At 40.2% G+C, this 17,333-nt stretch overlaps 2 protein-coding genes across 7 annotated transcripts in view; both read left to right on the forward strand.

Annotated features, from left to right (window-relative positions):
* Positions 1–9,596, forward strand: part of sash1a (SAM and SH3 domain containing 1a) — a 168,475-nt gene extending 158,879 nt beyond the window's left edge. For all 6 annotated transcript variants that reach the window (XM_065963716.1, XM_020632828.3, XM_020632829.3 and 3 more), the window contains 3 exons: positions 1,447–2,483; positions 4,480–4,611; positions 6,757–9,596. In XM_065963716.1, the coding sequence (XP_065819788.1) occupies positions 1,447–2,483; positions 4,480–4,611; positions 6,757–7,017 (1,430 nt within the window). In that variant the 3' untranslated portion in view covers positions 7,018–9,596. The remainder of the gene's footprint in view (positions 1–1,446; positions 2,484–4,479; positions 4,612–6,756) is intronic.
* Positions 9,597–12,945: 3,349 nt separating this feature from the next.
* The window catches only part of usta (uronyl 2-sulfotransferase a), a 58,529-nt gene continuing 54,141 nt past the window's right edge, over positions 12,946–17,333 (forward strand). Inside the window, exon 1 of the mRNA XM_020632886.3 lies at positions 12,946–13,915. Coding sequence (XP_020488542.1) covers positions 13,681–13,915 — 235 coding nt within the window. The 5' untranslated portion in view covers positions 12,946–13,680. The remainder of the gene's footprint in view (positions 13,916–17,333) is intronic.

Raw genomic sequence — 17,333 nt, forward strand, 5'->3', positions numbered from 1 at the left:
CAGTGATCCTCTTAATCAAATATGAAGTTATAAAGGCATTAAAGGTCACATATTAGCACAATACACTAAACCATGGTTTTCTAATACTATTATGTGTCTCTAGTCTGTCTACAACCCCCCCCCCATAACGAAAAAAGTCCGACCTCTCCGTCTTTTGCCTGCTCCACTTTTCAGAAAATGTGTGCTCAAAGATCTTCCCTTTGTGACATCACAGGGGTAACTCCTCCCCCAGGTGGGTGATACTCCCACAGTTAGGTGTTTATTCTGTTCTCTGAGTCTGCTTTCCACTGTAAACAATATGCCAAGAAAGCCCAAGCAACTCAATCCTTAAAGGGGTGTGGTCAAACACATCTCATTTACATGTAAAGGTACAGACACAGAAAGCAGGGTTGAAATAGAGGGGTTTGATCCTGTATTTGATCATGCCTACAGAGTGGATTTTTAGCAAAAAATGTCACAGACATGTTGAAAAGGGGAATAATATGTGACCTTTAAAGTATTAGCTACTGATTATAACCTTTATACTGCTTTTTCAATTTTGAGTTGTATTAAAAAATTAGCTGGCCTCATTCTGCTCTGAGAATATAGTTTCCCTTTCCTTTACTCCTTGTACCTAATTTGCCATAACAAACAACAACTCGCTTGACTCCTTTTGGCATTTTTGGGAACCGCTGAGCTATTTCATGACATTCCACCTATTGAACTTCTTTCTGTCATCCTGCCATTTCAACTCTTTGGCAAGCCCCCTTCTGTGGCGCCCATCCATTTCATGCATCCAATTTTTATGCTCTGTAAGCCAGAGGAAAGATGGTAAGTTGCTTCTGTCCTTTTTGTTCCAATGTTTCTGAACTGTCCCATCCAGATTTCTTTATTTGGGATCACTGCTATGACAACAGCAAATCAGCCAGCTCGGTTATGTGTCAAAGAGCTTATCTTATTCCAGGCTCACCCCACCCTTTCTTCATAAACACTTCTCAGCCCCAGACTGTGGTTTACAGATAAGCTGTAAACAATAATAATGTAATGTTTAAGAGCAGGCTTATTTTTTCAAATAACTAGTATGATTAAAAATAATTGTTGTTGTGTGCATGTTTTCCAGTGATGAAACACATATGATCCAGAGTGTTTGTGAAACATGTTAGCCTGTCATAGATATTTTTTTCATTTCTCCATCGTAATAACTTCCACTTTTTTGCCAAAATCTGCAGCTTCAAAAAAATTAATGGCATCAGAGAAAGCAAAATATGTCATACTTAGTTTATCAATAAGGATTTGATTTTTAAATGAATTAAAGCATGATTGTAGCATGCTGGAGTGATGACCTAGTCTCTGTTAGCAGTTTCACTAAAGGGAAAATACTTCAAACTGTTGAGGGGTTTGGTTTCATGAGAGTAAAAGTATCTATTTCTCTTTACTTATTGGTGTATTTTGTTTTTCTTTTTGCAGGCAAGAGCAAAAAGACCTCCCGATGCAGTCGTTCCTCAGCAGGTCTCCAGTCTCCGGACTACCCCACCCTGCCCATGACCCTTTCAACAGAGGCGTTGCAGCAGAACGGCAAGAACCAGCGCAGCAAGTTCTCAAAAAGCTTCTTCATCAAACCCTCCCTGAAGGGCTTCAACCTGCTGGGGCTGCGTAAAGCACAAAGACGGTCCCCCATCCCGGCCAGCCGCAGCTGTGAGGACCTGGATGTTCCTCTGCAGTCTGCTGGACCCTTTAAACGCTCCCACTCTCTCGGAGATCTGCAGAACTATGAACGGAAGGATCTAGGGGTGGAGCTAAAACTTGCAAAGGAAGGACCCAAATCCGGCAACAGTAGCCCAAACAGAGTCTTCAGAGAGGAGGCTTCTCAAAACCAGAATGGGACTCCAACACTGAGCCCGAAAAGAAGGGCAGATCGACCACCCATCCCCTCCCAGCTGCCTCTTCGCCCCCCTTGTGCCGCTACCCAGTCCCCAAATCCATCAGAGCTATCCAGTCCTACTCCCAGTCCACCTGAGTCAAGCGGGGAGAGGGTCATCCGGACTCATCCAAAAAAGCCGCCCGTCCCGCCTCCTGTTCCTGCCAAGAAGTCTAAGGAAAGATTAGCCAACGGCCTGCGCCACCCCCCTCCTCTCTCCCTGCCTTCTTCACCGTCTCCCACCCCTTCACCCACCCATTCTTTCGCCAGGTCTCACCCTAGCAGCCCCATAATCCGTAGTAGCAGCAGCAGCCCCAGCCACAGTCCCAGTGCCCCTGCTCTGCCCGCCAAGACCCTGAGCAACCCTGCCAGCCCCTGTACCACCACCTCCTCTGCCTCATCCATGGGCGAGGACTTAGGCAGTCCTCCGGCTGTGCAGCCTCCATGGATGTCAGATTTTGGGGGTAAGGTGGCAGTTTCAAGGAAGGCTTCACACACAAAAATGATCCCCGACCTGCTAACCCTTCTGGAACAACGGCTGGAGGCCGAGGGCATTGATTTGACGGAGGAGCCCTACTCTGACAAGGTGAGCAAGGAATCATTCATCTGAATACCAGAGAAGAAAAATCACCTCACATTTTGGATTGCAAATTCAATTTGGCATGACTTTAGGTTGTGTTACAAAAACAATAACTGCAGATTGCACCATTTGTATTCTGTTTATACTTCCTTAAACACTTCACAGCAGTCGAGTGGGGTACAGTAAAGTTATTCACTGCTATATAACTTTTCGTGCTGGTAACAAATATAAACAAGGGCACTATAAGGTATAGAGATGAGGTAAGGATTGCTTTTAAGAACCACATCTGAGCCGACACATTTCAACCACATATGAAGTCATGTTTCCATGCTTAATGTGAAAATAGGGCTCTATGACACCTCGGGGCTGTACTTGTCTGGCGGCGGGCTCTTTCAGTTTAGAATCGTAACATGCCTAACTTAACTCAGTCATAATTTTACTGCTCCATGGATCTAAATGATTCCCTGTTAAGGCCAATTTTTAAGTTAAAAACAGAGACTGATAGAGTCTAAAATGTCTTGTTTCTTTGCTTCTGCATTCTCTTTTCTTTTGTATGCAAGTGCATTTGTGAGTGTGTCTTTGAGTGCACAATAATAAATTTGCAGCCTGGAGCTGAGGGTGAAATTGCGGGCTGGGTCTCACTATGATGCGGTTCAGACTGTTAAGTTTATGGGTTGAATCTTACTGAAGGCAGACGGGGGTTGTAAAAACCCTCTGCCACTCGCCAGACCCCAGGCTGGGCCCCTTTAACACGGCTGAGGCCCCGAAGCTGCCAGGGAAAAAAAAAACACACACACACACACACACACACACACACACACACACACACACACACACACACACACACACACACACACACACACACACACACACACACACACACACAGAGGCATGCAGGGATGAGGTGAGAAATAATGTGTTAGACCACAGCACAGCTCTGCAGGATTGTTTTTAGTAAGGGAGGTGATTGGCAGACACGAGAGCCACGCTGCAGCTGTAGTAGCAACATGAAGGATTTAAACCCAAATTAATATGAATGCTTTCAAAGGTAATGTAGTTAAAACATTTTGAAACTGAGTCAAACATTGGCACTTATAAGACCATTATTATTGTGCTTGAAGCAGGAAGTGTCTTTTTTACCAATGGTCACATTGTAAAAGGTACAATATCTGCTAATATGAATGAATAAATCAGCAAACACTGATCAAACAAGAAGTTAATGATGGAAAATAAGAGGTGGTAGAAAACTATTTGATCTAAGATCGAAGATACAGAATTTCACACATATCATATCAGAATAATATTATTCAATTTCAAGAAGATATTCAGCCCGAAGCATAAAGGAGAATTAACTGAAAATACTCCAACTCTTCTTCTAACTCATTGCCGTTTGCCTAAAAGTTATCTGACTCTGTATTGTCCTGTACGTTTAATAATTAGCCTTGAAATACCTTCTCTTTATCTTCCACCCACCCTTTCAGCCTCAAACAAAAGGTATTAGGCCAATAGGTTAAATTGTGATACAATCTCGTTTGTAAAAAAAAAAAACACATCAAACTAAATATTAATCACAGCATTACACATACAAAACATGATCCTTGACTTACTCACAGTGTCAGTGATTAAGTTTTAGGTGTGTTTTTAATGGATATGAAAAGAACACGCTGACATGAGTATTTAATAAGTACAATTATACTGTCTATATTGTAAAGGGTTTGTCCTATACTCCCTGTAGAATCGTCATCACCACTTGGTCAGAAGATGTCTCAGAAGAGTAATTAGATCCAATTAGGCTGTTTCATTCATTCAAGAACAAATATTTCTCAATCTTCTCAAGTCTTAAGTCAAAGTGCTCCTTTGTTCAACTGGCTTTTTTGCTCATCCACTTCTTTTTAACGAATCATTGTTAACGGTCTTGCCCTTGACATTTAAAGTTGTTTTTAATGTATTTCTCTTTGAGTCTTGTCTAATAACACCTCTCCCCTTACCTTTTCTCCTCCAGCACGGCCGGTGTGGAATCCCGCAGCCGCTGGTGCAGCGTTATTCTGAGGATCTGGAGCAGCCTGTCAAAGACGTGGCCTCGAACATGGACCAGCTCCGAGTCAGAGAACTTCGTAAACAACACCGCATGGCTGTAAGGCATCAAACGCTGATTATATTTGTTTCATGCAGACCATGTTGGAACGATATTTGCAGCTATAAGATAGACAAATGCTAACTGAGACTTTCCAAAAAGTAGGCTAGTTGTGACTGTAGTTTCTGTGGTGGAATCTCTGTAGTTATTTAGATTATAATGTACAGATGTCATTAGGTTTATTCACTGTTCTCTAATGTCAGTCAGACCTGAGAGAGTTCAGTTGTTATTAGAACACCAAGTACAGCTTGGAGAGTGTCAACTGTTCTTCCTGATATCTGCAAGGATGTTCGGTAGACGTATTTTCTGCTCCAGTGTTATAGACGTCACAGTTTAGTCTAGGTGGGTCAATGTGACACGACCCTGATAATGATAATGTCTTTTAGGATATATGCGATGCCTTTCGAAAAGTTCTGCAGATGTGATTGAGCAAGACACGAGTACAGAAGTGTGATGCTGAATCATGTCTCCTCATGAGTATTCTTCTTATGTATAAACTTTCATCAACGTAAGCCATCTGATGTCAACTGAGTCTTAAGCCGTTTTCACATATGCACTCCGGATAATATCTAGATATTTACAGGAGGACTTCTCCGGAGATTCTCCCGAACTAGCCGTTCACATATGCTCCTCACAGCGGGGGACTTTCCCTGTCAGAGGGGAGGGGCCGCGGGGGATTTCCCATCACGGAAGTAGCGACCGAAGCAACAGAGTCCGCTACACGACGTTATAATGAGAATATTTGCCTTTATATCAATGCTATGTGTAATCCAATGGAATAACAACATCCACAAAAGAGTGGAGGAAAACATAATGCAGACGTTTAATTACGTGCACAGAGATCGTAGTGGTCGCGGGCAGACACTTTAGCCGGTCACTATGTAAACGTCACTCGGGTCCCATTGGCTCGAATTGAAAATCTCTGGAGTATATTCGGCTTCTTTCAGACATAAACTCCTCCGGATTATCTGCGGAAAAAATACTAGGGGTCTGGCAGGATAAACTCCGGGTAATATCGGAGTTAAAAAAATCGGCTGTTGCGTTCACACATACAGCTTCCTCCTGGAAATCTCTGGAGTTTTTCAGGAGATTTCCCTATGTGTGAAAAGGGCTTTATTGTGTGGAGTCAAGTCCTAGTAATTTCCTCAACAGTTTCCGTGTAGTGGTTATAATAAGGGTTAGGGTTCCATTTTTACACAGCAGCCATTTTCTTTTTGTGTTAGCCAAAAAGTGTTTCAGTATCAGTCTGCTGTATTCCAGGTTTTAAGCTGTTTGTGTACATAGGGAATCAGACATTCGTAAAGATAAAGCCTAGTTAACATCCAGAGGGATATCCAGCCGTAGTTTGACTTTTAAACCACATATTTGAGAACTAATTTGCTACTGTTTTGACAACTGCCAAAATTATCATTCAACCACTTTCTTGCTAGCATTAGCCTATTAGGTATGTAGGTATTTGTAAAATAGCTAACAGCAATATTAGCGATGAATTGGGTGGGATGATATCTTCTTTCATTTCTCTTTTTCACAATGACTCTTGTTTGGGGACACTGTGACACACTTCAAAGCAACATATTTCAACAGCTCATTTGCTACCTTTCAACAACAAACAATATTAGCATTCAACCACTTCCAAGCTAACATGATAGTTAGCTAGAAATGTATAACCCCTTCAATGTGTCAAGTTACACTATCAATTGGTGATATCAGGATTCAGCCAGTCCCTATGTCATGGTAATGTAGACTGGAAGTTGATGAATGCTAATATTACTGTTGTTAGCAACTAATATATTACCAATTATATGAACCTGAAATATAACCTATTGTGCTACCGATTTTCACTCAAATTTGTTGATGATTATGGAAGCTGTATCATGATAATGACTTGTAATATCCACTAGATTCATATGGTTTAAAGCTCAATCACTGTAATAAGCCATTTCAAGTGTTATAGCATTCTAGCTAACCACCCAGAGACTTAGGCCTACATGAGAGGAAAATTACCACAATGCGATATGGTCAAATACAGCCTGAAAATGTTAAACCTCTGCTTTTTCACACATATCTCTTTGTTTATCAACTATTGTTACATCACTAAAATACCCACGGTAACTAATGCTTTCCCGTCACATTTTTGTCATTTAGATTCCATCTGGAGGTCTAACAGAGATGTGCCGTAAACCTCTGCCTCCAGGTAACATCCGCACAGTCTCTGATTGGCTCATCTCCATCGGCCTGCCAATGTACACAAGCTCTCTGACGGCGGCAGGAATCGACACGCTGAGTCATGTGGCCTTGTTAACGGAGAGGAGTGTGTGGGAGGCCGGGGTCCGGGATGAAAGACACGCCCACCGACTTGTCAGTGAGGCACGATTGGTCAGCGCACACAGAGAGGTGCAGTCCTAAGTGTGTGGGCAGAGTCACTTAAAAAAACAGGTATCAAGTCACTGGTCAGTGCCATCTCATTTAAACATGGTTAGTAGGCGAAAGGCAAATTGGCAACAAGACTTGATTATCACGCAACTGACCACAGCACTACATTACTTCCTGTCTCGCACGTGTCAGATGACTCAAAGCGAGCTAACCCTAATCTCCAATTTTCTCTCTTCATCACTTTTCTCAAATGTTTACACCATTGAAGGGTTTTTTCTCCTGAGAGCCAAGACAGGATGTCTGATTATTGCCTTTTCAAGATAAAAGACTCACTGTGTGGGATGGCTTCCACTCTTGAGGACACCCCCGAAAGTCTTATAATAAAGACTTGGATTTGCCTTGAAGGAACATTGCACACTCTTTTTGTAGGATGGATGTTTTTTAAGATACAGAAAAAGGTGGTTTACTTCCTGCATATTTCATAAGTGCTTCATTTCCAAGTGTTTTGTGGCATGGGGCCACATTTTTCTGAGGGTCTTTTTAAGGAAGTAGCTCCGCCAAAGTGATTTACTCCTCACTCAACACGTCATTGCCACATACAGGAATTCAGCAAACTTCATATCTGGACTTTTAACCAACTAAATACATACACAAACTTTTAAGTTACTGGTCATTTTGAGAAGGTATGTTTTGTATAATTTTCTGTATTATAGGATAATGCATATCTTGATTTTAAAATGATTTATATGCTAAAATGTGTTTGTCTTTTGAATGTTGCAGCCTTATGTTGAGACAAGCTCTTGGTCATTGCTAAGCTGAAACAGCTGACATCACACTTTTATATTTCCAGTATACTTAATGTCCGCTTCTACTTTCTGTATTTTGGATGCACAGAAAGCGCTTTTACTTCAGTAATCAATATCCCATTTTACAGCAACAATACATTCCCTGTGTATACAAGCACATATTGCGTTGCCTTACCATTATTAAATACAACATATGTATAGTTTTGACTATTGCATGACTGAGGTTAAATTGTGCAAGCCTTTTCATTCTGAATGTGTCTGAGAAAAAAATTTGTGATTTTACGACCTCACACTCCACCGGATAATTTCAGTGATGCACATTTCTGTGGAACCGCGAAAAATTCCTCTGATGGAATCGTGTTTTCTATACTTTGCGAAGCCACAAAACCACAAGCCCGACATTGACGTCGCCCCATGTTTAACATTCCTCTAACATCCCAAAGCTCACTGTACATAGTCCATGTTGTGGGACGAAGAGAAAATATTTCAACGACACAGCTGATATCTGCGCCGTCATATATGGAATTTATTGGACTGTCTACAGTGTTGAGGAATTAGTTTTATAGCTGATAAAATGCTGTTTGGGACTTTTTTTTTTAACATAATGTATCCATGATCAATGCTGGACTGGAATTCTTAATAGGATTTTTGTTAAAGACGAGGGTAGATGGTAAAAACGGTTATATCAGCAGAGCAGATGACCTCAAAGGTCAGCGTACACATTATGACACGAAGTAGTCTCGCAAATCAGGGAGAATTATGTAAGAAGAGCTTGTTGTGAAAAAAGACTATGGGAAAATAAATTAAACCAGAAATTAATTATTTAGCAAACATTAAAGAATGTGCTTTTTTCTCCTTGAATTTCTAACAGTAAAGTTTTGTCTTTCACCTTCAGAGATGAAAAAAAAGACATGTTCCAAGGATTTAACAATTGAAATTTGAGAAGGTGGTTCTATTCTTTTATTTTTTTTACTTAAGGGTTTTTTTTTTTCTTTCTCTCGTTTTGAATTGAAAACATTTTCCATGATTTCATTTGTAATTATTTGACCAAGTATTATTCCTGAAATTTGCAGATTTAGTTTATTTCAAGGTGCAAAAAGTTTGATGCCTTTTTATTTTTCTTTCTTCAATCAAAGTGGTGCTCTGAGAAAGCGAGTAGGGTGAGGGCCGGGTCTTTAAAAAAAAGATTTAAAAAAAGAAGAAGCAAAAGACCCAACAAGTGTTTTGTAAAAATGAAAATACTGACACTGTAAATGCACTTTAGAGGAGAAAACGAGCTGTTTTATAAAAGCAAATTGGCTACATTTTGTTCACATGTCCATAAATGGACGCTTGTTGTCAGGTTTAAAGGGTTTAAAGTGGGCTATGCTGGTGTTTTATTTTAGTTCCCATTGCCAAGTTTTCTAACCATTCACGGGTTAACCTGCTCAACCTCTTCACTCCCGGCTTGTTTTTGCATACTTACAAAAAAAAAGAATTCTTAATTACATATATGAAATGGTTAACAGAAGTTGCACATTCTGTATATGTAATTGATATTTAAATAACTTATTTTAGCTTTTTATTTCTTATCACCTGTAATTAGCTGTACTATATGAATAGCAATACCTTCCTGCATAATGCATATTGCTTTAGCCAGTGAGGAACTACAGTATGTATTGTAAAATATCTGTACAAATTATTTTATTTGGTTTTCATCTACCTAATGATTGTCCATACAGATTTGCTTGTGTATTGAAACAACAAAAAGTAATGTCCATAGCTATTTGTCATTCTGAAACATAATAAAAACTGTTTCTTGCCATAGGTTGGGCTCCTGGTTGTAACCCTACACTCTCTCACACACACACACACTCTCTGTGTAATGAAAAGATGTGGGTTTAGTCGTCAATGTGGTTAACTTTGACCCTTTTGATAACTTTCTTAACATTTTTAAATTAAAATTAAAATTGTGGGTTGCCAACTAAAGGATGATAAAGACTGGATTTAATTGATATCAACACGTCAAATGTGTAATTATCTTATTCTTAGGTTTAAGAAAATACAAGCAGCCAATGATTTTCTTCAGTTTGGTCAAAAGAAACAATAGAACACAATTCTGTGACTTTTTTTGGGACCTTTACACAAACTATAGTCAAAAGTTCAGCTGGCAGGTGGAGCTTAATAAAAAACCCAATTATATCTGGCCTGTAATGCCTCATTTAGAAAACAGCTCAGGACTAAGACTGCCTGTCTGGCTCTTGTTGCTTCGCAGCTAAATAAAACCATGCAGGAGTTTTTCAGCCAGTGTCAAACTGAGACCTAATTGGACCTCAATTTCAATCCCATATCACCATAAGAGACTTGACTTTTTTAAAGATTTAACATGCTTAACTTCTTTTTTAGCCAAGGTTTAGTCATCTTCTGAAAGGAAAAGCAAAGACAGATCTGAAGAGAAACACCAGCTAAGTTTGTCTTGGCTTAATAGTTGTCCATACTGGTCCATGCTGTTATGAGCAGTTAGCTTTTTTAGTTTGTCTTCCACAGATACGGTTGTTCCTCCAATTGGAAATATCTCAGTTGGAGAAGATGACGGTTATTCTGAATCATACGAGAATTCACCCATTTGTGATTAAGGATCGCAACATACCGTATTAAAGATCTCCATTTTATTTTACTTTTCCTCCAACAAGTACCTTCAATGTTTAAGTTATACTTCTGAATCATATTTATTCATGCTCTGTCATTATAGAGTATGAAAAACAAGCGGACATAAAGCACATTAGAGTGAAAACACACATTAAGATTCCTCAGCTATAAACTGTAATGATTGTGATACTGTTAAAGATCCATACAGGGAAACTCCTCACTGCCACTTGTTTCCCTCATGGTCGGTCAGAAGTCACTTTAGTGAGGGAATATTGCAATAATTTGGGAATCAATTCCTTACCAATACATTTCTTCACCAATTTGTTCATAAAAAAAACACACATTAAAGATTTCAAATCAACTCCTGTAGGAAAATCTGTGAGAGCTGCTCAAAGTGCGGATGTCCATAACCTTATTAGTAAAAGACAATTGAAAATGTTAACCTCTGCCTAAGGTAGCTTGTGAGGGGTCAAACTAGGGTTTTTACAGGATTCTGAGTCCAATTGTTTTGTTAACATTTTCGATTTTTTGTATTAAGGGTCTTGGTACCCCAACTTTCTATCTTGGTAAGGAATTTATTCCCAGATTGGCCAAATAGCTCTTCAGATTTTCTGAATACTGAAGTAGTTCCTCTGAACGTGTCTGAAGTTTTAAAGCCTAGGAAGGCTAATCTTGATAGCTTTATTTGTTGCTCCAAATGTTATTCCAGTACCATAAAATAGGTGTATATTCGTCATAATGACAATAATAAGGCGTATTTTCCTCAATCTTTCCAAATGTTCTTTACTCTGGCATGGCCTTACCAGAGTACACAATAGCTCTGAGTATGCACAGGTGGGTGGACATACTGTTTACTGAATCTATGTGAAGTTTTACAAACGGCAAACTCAGAGGAACTCCTGCTGAATCCCATCACCCCTGAGATATGTCTAAATACTGACTAATCGTATGTGACCTGAGGCATTGGGGTAAATATTTAACAGCAAAAATCTGGTCTCATCACTTTTTAAAACATTTGTCCTGTCTCTGTGGAGTTTATCTTTACTTCTTCCAGGTTTCTCACCATGGTGGAATGTCTGTTATTTAGATTATAATGAACAGTCATTAGGTTTATTCACTGTTCTCTAATGCCAGTCAGACCTGAGAGAGTTCAGTTGTTATTAGAACACCAAGGACAGCTTAGAGAGTGTCAACTGTTTTTCCTGATATCTGCAAGGATGTTCTGTAGACGTATTATCTGCTCCAGTGTTATAGACATCACAGTTTAGTCCAGGTGGGTCAATGTGATACGACCCTGATAATGTCTTCTAGGATATATGCGATGCCTTTCGAAAAGTTCTGCAACTGTGATTGAGCAAGACACGAGTACAGAAGTGTGATTTTGAATCATGTCACCTCGAGTATTCATCTGATGTATAAACTGTCATCAACGTAAGCCATCTTAGTCAACTGAGTCTTATTGTGTGGAGTCAAGTATTTCTTCAACACTTACCTCCAGGCAGACTTAGTTGGAACTGGCAGTTGGTGGATTTTGATTTGACAAAGCATTGATTTACAGCTCATTAACACCCATACTGCAGGTCTGTGTAATAAACTCCTGTGCTGCACGGGTGATTTGGATGGCAGAATGTGTCCACACTATGTTTTATGCCTATAGCAAAATACAGAACTGTTCTATTAACAATTAATTTACCTGTGTAGAAGTCTAGTCAATGGGCCCTCAACAGAATCATTGAGCTCTTTTTTATTACCTTTAGTCTTTTAAAACCAAATTGTTTTACTCCCCCGTTGTTGCTCCCCTGACTGCTGTATCTGTCGCCAGTGAAAGCGTGTCAGCCTCTCTCTCGAGTAGTTACTGAGCTGAATGACTGTTGTTGTCGCCTCCTAAGTGCAGGTGTAGTCTTAATGGTGGGTTCCAACCCGGCTGTGGAAAGATATATGGCTCAGTGTAAAGTCCTTACAGCCGGCCTGAGGGAGAGGAGAAAGTTGTAAACAAACACACACACACACACACACACACACACACACACACACACACACACACACACACACACACACACACACACACACACACACACAGAAGATGGAAACATTTACTCTTCTCAGCAGCTTCTTTTCAACGCACATCAAACTTTTAAATCCTCATTCTAAAGTGGCAATGACGCCTCTTGTTTCATTGTATAAATATAAACTCTTACCAAAGGTTAAAGGTCACTCTTATGTTTCTATTGAGGTGAAAAGTTTTTCAATTGCATCTTTAAATGTCATGGACCAGACCTTAGTACTGCTCGTGTGTCTGTTGAATCTTGCCCTTTAAAATCCTCATTCCAAACCTTTTACAATGCTTTGAAATATCTTAATATATTTTTAAAATACATGCAGTAAAATGTAAAGACCATATCACAAGACTGTGCAATAAAACCCTTTAACATGAACTCTAAAGTACACATAAATATAGTTAAAACATTTGAAAAAAAAAAAAAAAAAAAAAAATCCTCAAGAAAAAATGTCGATATTATTAGAAGATTATCATTAAATGAGAAGCACAGTGAGTGATGAGTTCTGTTGTAAAGTACAGAATTTAACATTTAATTAAAAAGTTTAATTCAGACCTTTTTTTAGGAAGGGGATTAATGAGAATCAAGTTGAATAAAACTTTTTAAAAAAATGTAAATATATAATTAAAATGCAGTCTTGTTTAACCAAACTGACAAGCTATGGTAAAGGATGATTATACCGATCTGTTATATCAACTGAAATGAAAGTTGTACTCTCACAGGGGAGCTAAATCTCTTCCCATACCTCCTGACAGTCTCTGTCTAGACTGTCACAAATCAAACCCCGTTCGACTGAATGCCCACAGACTCCTCCTTTCTCTGCCTGAACACTGGGGGACGCTATTTTACGCACTGCAATCCAACCCAAATCCTGCATGAGCTGGAAGTTTTTTTTTTTCCCTCTTTCCACGTCCAGTAATCTGACACCCAAAAAGACTCCGAGTAGAAGGATGGACCCTTAACTCGGGCTGGAAGGAAGGAAGGAGCAGTCATCCAACGAGCGCAAACGAGAGGGGCCGAGCAGAAGCGAAAAACAACCCCGTGGCTGCGGCAGCTGAGGAGCAGAGCTGGGTGCCTGCGCGTCCGTCCTCCCCCCCCCCCCCAAAAAAAAAGAACTGCCCGACCGAGTCAAATGATCTCAAAGCGACAAGTTTCACTTTCCACAGGCGGATGGGTGACTTTCCACGGCGCTTTGTGAGGAGGAGATGATGAAGAATTTTAGCAGCAGTCCCCTTAACAGCAACAACCAGACTCCCAACCACATCAGAGAGAGAAACAACAGAAAGTACAGCAGCTTACTCTCTGCGATACCGCTGCGATTCTCTTTGCGAGGTTATGGTTTCTGCATGGCTACGCTCTTCTTCTTCTGTTTCGGCTCCCTTTTCTATCAGCTGAACGGAGGACCCCCGAAAATCCTGCTGGACATCCGACAGTATCTCGGTAAGTTGTTTGTATTTATTGATTTAACTTTTCCTGCTGCTGGTTGTTGCGCGTCATCATCAAAGAGATTCTTTGGGATACAAAGTTGCAGTGCATGTCTAGACGCCCCTAAGAGAAAACACTCGTGCATTGCTGAATGAGAGGTGCACGAGTCTAGTTTCGGGAAATCCACCGCAGGCCAACGTGGCTGTCTTGATGCTGTCTTGTAATCAATAGTGTCCTCAAAATCGAGACATTTATTTGTGCACAGTTCCCCTTCTTTTTCAAAAGTTTACAAAAACGGATCAAATCCCACTCCCAACACCTGAGGGAAGTGCTCCCCTTTGCACTCTTTCAATATCAGTTCTGACTTGTCAAGCGCGTGGTTGGGACTATTATGGTAACAAGAACGTAGCAACTGTTCAGTCTGATACTGTGTGAGTGTGTGTGTGTGTGTGAGTGTGTGTGCTGACTGACACCTCTTCTTATGCAGCTGAGCCAGCTGGTGCGCTCCAGCCACACAGCGCTCATTACGCACGGCTGGCAACCGCGGAACAAGGCGCAATAGTGTTTGAAATGAGACAGCCAAGTTTTCTGTGTCTTCTGCTCGACGTTTCTATTGTTGATTAAGTGAAAGACGTGGACGTGTTTTCAGGAAAATGGGCCAAGTGTTTCTCTATCAAAGAGCCAAGTTACAATATGAAGTCCTGAAGGGGCATGTTTTTGTTTGGGTATGATGTGATTTGGCTCCCTCATAATTACTATATTTAGCGATAGAAAGATGGAAGTGGATACAGCAGGTGTTGTAAAAACAGCCTCAAGTGTTGCTAAATCTGCATATCTGTTGCTGGATTTGAGCCTTAAGGATGTATCAAGGGCAGGGGTGCCGCCAGGAATTTCGGGCCCCATGAAAATATATCACATTTGGGCCCCTACCACGGCCCAAACTAACCCGGGAAACTTCTATAACCGCACCTCCATCACACAAATGAACCATAAAACTTGCTTTGTTTTACACCCTAAAAATGGAAGATAAATAATCACTGTGATATTTCCTCATAGTTCAAAAATAATTTAAACTTTGTAACATAATGCACCTTTCAGACAGTTAAAGCATTTCCAGCAGCATTATTTAACTTTTTAACTTGCTATAGTTAATGTTCTAAAGGCTTTTATTGTCTAAAGTGATCTTATTGAATTAAAAATTCTACTGGCATGAATGATAAACTATAAACATACAATAAATGTGAATTAGATTCTACCACACTTGTCAGCATGACTTTAAAATGAGGCTGTAATAGTTCTTCTCAGTTCTGACTTCACTTTAATTCTTCTAACACTCCATTATCATTTGTCTCACCTGACTTTCAAAATACTGATTTTTGGGCAAAAGTAGTGGACTCAGTTTTGATGCTAGCGCGACAACATTGGTATCATATGAATTGACAGTTTACAAAGAATCTGTTGATATCAAATATGTTGTTTGTTAGTTAAATATGTTGTAGCTCGCTGGGAAAGACGCTAAATATCGCTCCAAAAGTGGACTCCGTGATGTAGGCTAATATTTTTACAAAATAGGGTCATATGAAATCGTTTCTATGAAGGGGATTCATATGATGAATTTATGCATAAAACACAAATATGAGCCAAACGATATTCTTGGCTGAATTCCTCAACTGGTTTAATCTGCAGCCTGCCACATCTCTCACTCTTGACTTGACTGACTGGAGACAGTTCAATCCAGTCGAGAGGTGCAGGGCGGACTAAACCATTCTGTGCATTCAGAAGGGGGGAGAGGGGCCTTTGAGACAGACTCCACATTTTTTTCCAGAAAGGAATTCTGAATGTTTGTCATTCAGACAAATTAAGTTATCTTATTGCAGTTTTAACTTAGAGAAAAAAGCGAAATAAGAAATACATTTTTATTTCAGGCCCATGAAGGGTCCCCCTCCCCACTGGGCCCTGGGTAGTCAGTCCCCCTTTTCCCCCCACTACGACGCCCCTGATCAAGGGACAAAAAAAGGAGGTTTGTGGTTGTGGGTTCACATGTGATGCTGATACTCTACACAGAGGGGATTTATTTTCGACTTGTCACTACTACAGAACAACTTCTGCTGCTGTGTGTGTGTGTGTGTGTGTGTGTGTGTGTGTGTGTGTGTGTGTGTGTGTGTGTGTGTGTGTGTGTGTGTGTGTGTGTGTGTGTGTGTGTGTGTGTGTGTGTGTGTGTGTGTGTGTGTGTGTGTGTGTGTGTGTGTGTGTTGAAAGGAGGTTGTGTTCTTACCTATTTCTCTTGAGGTCTTTATGACGTGATAAACATCTGGAACAGAAAGAGAGTCACTCACCAAGTTGTCCACTAATCCCGAGGGTCAGATTGGTTTCCTGTAGACACACACACACACACACACACACACACACACACACATCAAATCCTGCACACTCATGCATGCACACAGACGCCTGCACACTTAAGCTGCACGATATTGTCATAAGATCCTGATTTGAATTAACTCCGTTTTTAGCAAACATTTCCTTCATGTAGCTTTACAGAGCATCAAAGTATATCCTTAAAAATGTTGTGTACCCCTTAAAGCCTGTTTTATGGCTTTGTTTCCTTAATAATTCTGATTCTTATTCTGATTCATATTATGGAGACTGTTAATACTTTCCTGAGCAGACACTACAAACACTGATTGATCTTTGCAGCCTAATTTGATTTAGAGATTGCAGCAGTTCCTTTTTCTTTATTTATTTCAGAGTTAATGCACAAAGCTAATGCATGCACAGTCAGCTAATGTTTTAGCACTCTTATCTGGGAAACACTTTTGAACCATGACACAAACTTAAAGTTATCTGGGATATCTTGACATACAGGAAGAGGTTGATGTATGTAATGTTTAGAACAGTTAAGCACAGAAAGCAGGCTTTCATTAAAAACACCAACATACAGAGACAAATGTATTATTTTGCATTGTCTCAATGCACCAGAGTTCAAACATATGGGGACCATAAGGGCAAGGAATCCCTCTTTTAAGAAGATCAAAGAGTGTCAGGGTCAACCTGCATGATGTGATCTACACAGAGACCCTGAGGAGGCTGCACCTTGTCAAACATTGACTCCTCTACTGCCTTCAGGAGGGAGCTTTCTTATATTATATAACAGTGTCACAAGCAGACTGAAGACCCTCCTCTGGGGGCCTGAATGAGTAATTGTCTGCCCTCATTTATGATGCTGGTGAAAGGAGAAAAAAGGTCCTGAACTAGAATCAGACTGCTGCAAGTTGAAACGTCCACAAAACTTTCAGGTAACTATTATGAAGTTTCCTGAAGAAAGATATTCTTGTGGTGCATTCTGAAAGGCCGGTGGATCGATACATTTAAGTTGTGTTGTTTGAAGAGAAAAGTCTGTGGTAAGAGAGGAAACCTTTGGAGCTGGCTGTGC

This window comes from Labrus bergylta, chromosome 15 (genome assembly GCF_963930695.1).
Source record: "Labrus bergylta chromosome 15, fLabBer1.1, whole genome shotgun sequence".
NCBI classification, from domain to species: Eukaryota; Metazoa; Chordata; class Actinopteri; order Labriformes; family Labridae; genus Labrus; species Labrus bergylta.